This window comes from Pteropus medius, unplaced genomic scaffold (assembly GCF_902729225.1).
Source record: "Pteropus medius unplaced genomic scaffold, Ma_sr-lr_union100, whole genome shotgun sequence".
In the NCBI taxonomy this organism is placed as follows: domain Eukaryota; kingdom Metazoa; phylum Chordata; class Mammalia; order Chiroptera; family Pteropodidae; genus Pteropus; species Pteropus medius.
The window spans coordinates 26,166,000-26,168,451 of NW_024349801.1; the positions used below are offsets into that span (position 1 = coordinate 26,166,000).

At 47.1% G+C, this 2,452-nt stretch overlaps 1 protein-coding gene across 1 annotated transcript in view; it reads left to right on the forward strand.

The window, feature by feature from the left end:
- Window positions 1-2,017, forward strand: part of LOC120622832 (inositol hexakisphosphate and diphosphoinositol-pentakisphosphate kinase 1-like) — a 3,843-nt gene extending 1,826 nt beyond the window's left edge. Inside the window, exon 2 of the mRNA XM_039888539.1 lies at window positions 1-2,017. Coding sequence (XP_039744473.1) covers window positions 1-893 — 893 coding nt within the window. The 3' untranslated portion in view covers window positions 894-2,017.
- Window positions 2,018-2,452: the final 435 nt, after the last annotated feature.

Genomic DNA, 2,452 nt, shown 5'->3' on the forward strand with positions numbered 1-2,452 from the left:
ATGGTAACTCTCATTTTGGCTTCAGTGACCAACCCTCCTTAAGTTCACATGTGACTGAAGGTCATCAAGGCATTGGGCTGCTCCAGGAGACCTATGAGAACGGAGCACGAGCACTCCCCATAGAAGGGGAGCAAGAATCTTTTGAACCAAACCAGTCCCCAGAGGATCCACCTGTGGAAACCAGCCAGCCATGCCAGGAGGTTGCTGAAATCAGCCAGCCATGCCTGCAGGTTCCTGATGTTAGCCAGCCATGCCAGGTCATCCATGGAAAGGTCAGCCAGCCATGTCAAGAGGTCCCTGACAACACCCAGCCATGCAAGGAGACCTATGATGATGTTAACCAGACATGCCAAGAGGTTCCTCAGATCAGCCAGCCATACCAGAAGGTCGGCCACCTGTGCCAGAAAGTCTCTGAGGAAGCTTGCCAGCTTTGCCAGGAGAACCCTGAGGAGGTCAGCCAGCCATGCCGGAGGGTCCCTGTGGAGGTTGGCAGGCCGATCCATGGGTTCCCTGTAGGGAACCTGGTTCAGGAAATCCTTGTGGAAGCTGGTAAGCCAGTCCAAGAGGTCATTGAGGAGCTCAGCCAACCATGTCAGGAGTTCTCTGTGGAGGTTGACAGATTGGCCCAAGAGACTTCTGCAATCGGTCTGTTGTCCCAGGACATCCCTGAGATTGATACACCATCCCAAGAGTTCCCTGAGGAGAGTGACCTGCAGATCCAGGAAGTCTCTGAGGAGGTTAATCAGCAGTCCAGGGTGGTTCCTGAGGTGATTGACCAGCTCCCTGGAGAGGATGTTCCCCAAGCCTCATATACATCTAATGATCCCAACCCTCAGAGCCAGTCTCTAGCCCATGACCAGAACTCACCCCTTCCACCAGCAACATGTGATTAATCATTTTCTCATTAGTGTTGTTACACTATACCAGCCATTTCAGCTAGCAGCTTTTTCTGTTAGCTAAATCACCTGCCAGCATAAGGCCTTGGATCTCACCAGAGGTGTCTGAGGAAGTAGTGCTCTTGACATGAACATTACCTGTGCCAGAGCTGGGCTTGGCGAGTGGCCGATTTCACATTCAAAGCAGCCATTGACTCCTCACCAGGCCATTAGACTTGAATAGGATTTCTTTCAAGGGGTGGGCTGATGTCCAGCCTCCTCTAAGCATCCCAGGAAATCCTAGATTGTTAAAGGAAATGCCTCTTAACTGCTGAAGATGCCATCCAGGGACAGCAAGTGCAACCGGGGACTCCAAGGTCTCCACTTTTCTGAGGAAATATTCACAACTTCTCAAGGTACCCTTAGACCACATGTGCATTCAGGGAGACTCTTGTCTTTGCTAGCACTCCTCAGGTGGGCCTAGGATGGCTATACGAAATGTCTGGGGGAAAAAAAAGAGTCCCCTTCCCAAACAAACATCCGTCATGGCCACTAATCTTTAGACTGGGCTTATGGGTATTTTCATATCCCCAAGTGCCCCTCTGCCCCAGTCATGTTCCTCTGGGCAATAGCTCTATGGAAAAATAGGTATTAGATTGCTGTGAAAATTTCAGAGTAACTAAAAATACTCTGGGGGTTCTTGGCAAATCTGTGAAGCTGGGCCTCCTTTTGTTGTGGGGCTTTTTGTCTTAGAAGATGCCATAGTAGAGAAAATCAGGTTCTATTTTAAGCAATCAGCAGAAATCAATATTGTACAGACATGAGCAAAGATTTTATATATATATATACATATATTTACATATATACATGTATATACTTACATATATACATATATGTGTGTGTATATATATATATATATATATTTCTGTAGTAGTGCCAGGGACAGACTGGCCAAAGACCAAACACTCCAGCATCCCCAAGAGGTTTGTACTTATTTGTCTTTAGGGCCAGGTGTGATTATGAAGCTTTTCCCAAAGATTGGGGGATGGGGATGGGTGTGGGTAGGAGGGGTGATGAGGTCATTGGAGTGGGGGGCCGGAACATTATGAGTGCTCAATAAATATGAAGTAATGAGAATGGTAGTAGCAGTGATGTCCTTGTAAACTCATGAATGAATATGACTATGTCAGTCATGTCTGTGACTAAATTAATCTGAACCAGTCAAAAGTCTTTGTAGCTGAGCAGGAATGGGCTATAAAAATATAGAGATCAGGCATCCCAGGAGGTCCCTATGGCAATCAGCCCACCATCCTAGAATGTCTTCAATGAGTAGTATTGCAAGGGAGAGAGTTGCTATCTCTGTGGAGCACCAGAGGGTACACAATGTCTTCTCATCAGACCCTTGGAATCGCCCTCTCAATTTTTTACTCTGATGCTTTGGAGTATTAGGAGGAGATGAAATAAGGGGGTTGTGCTCTTTCTTTATCCCCTTGACATCTTTACATTGGGAGAGCCCAGAACACTAGGAGGGCTGGAATATCCCCCTGCCCATATATTCACTTTCACAACTTGACTTC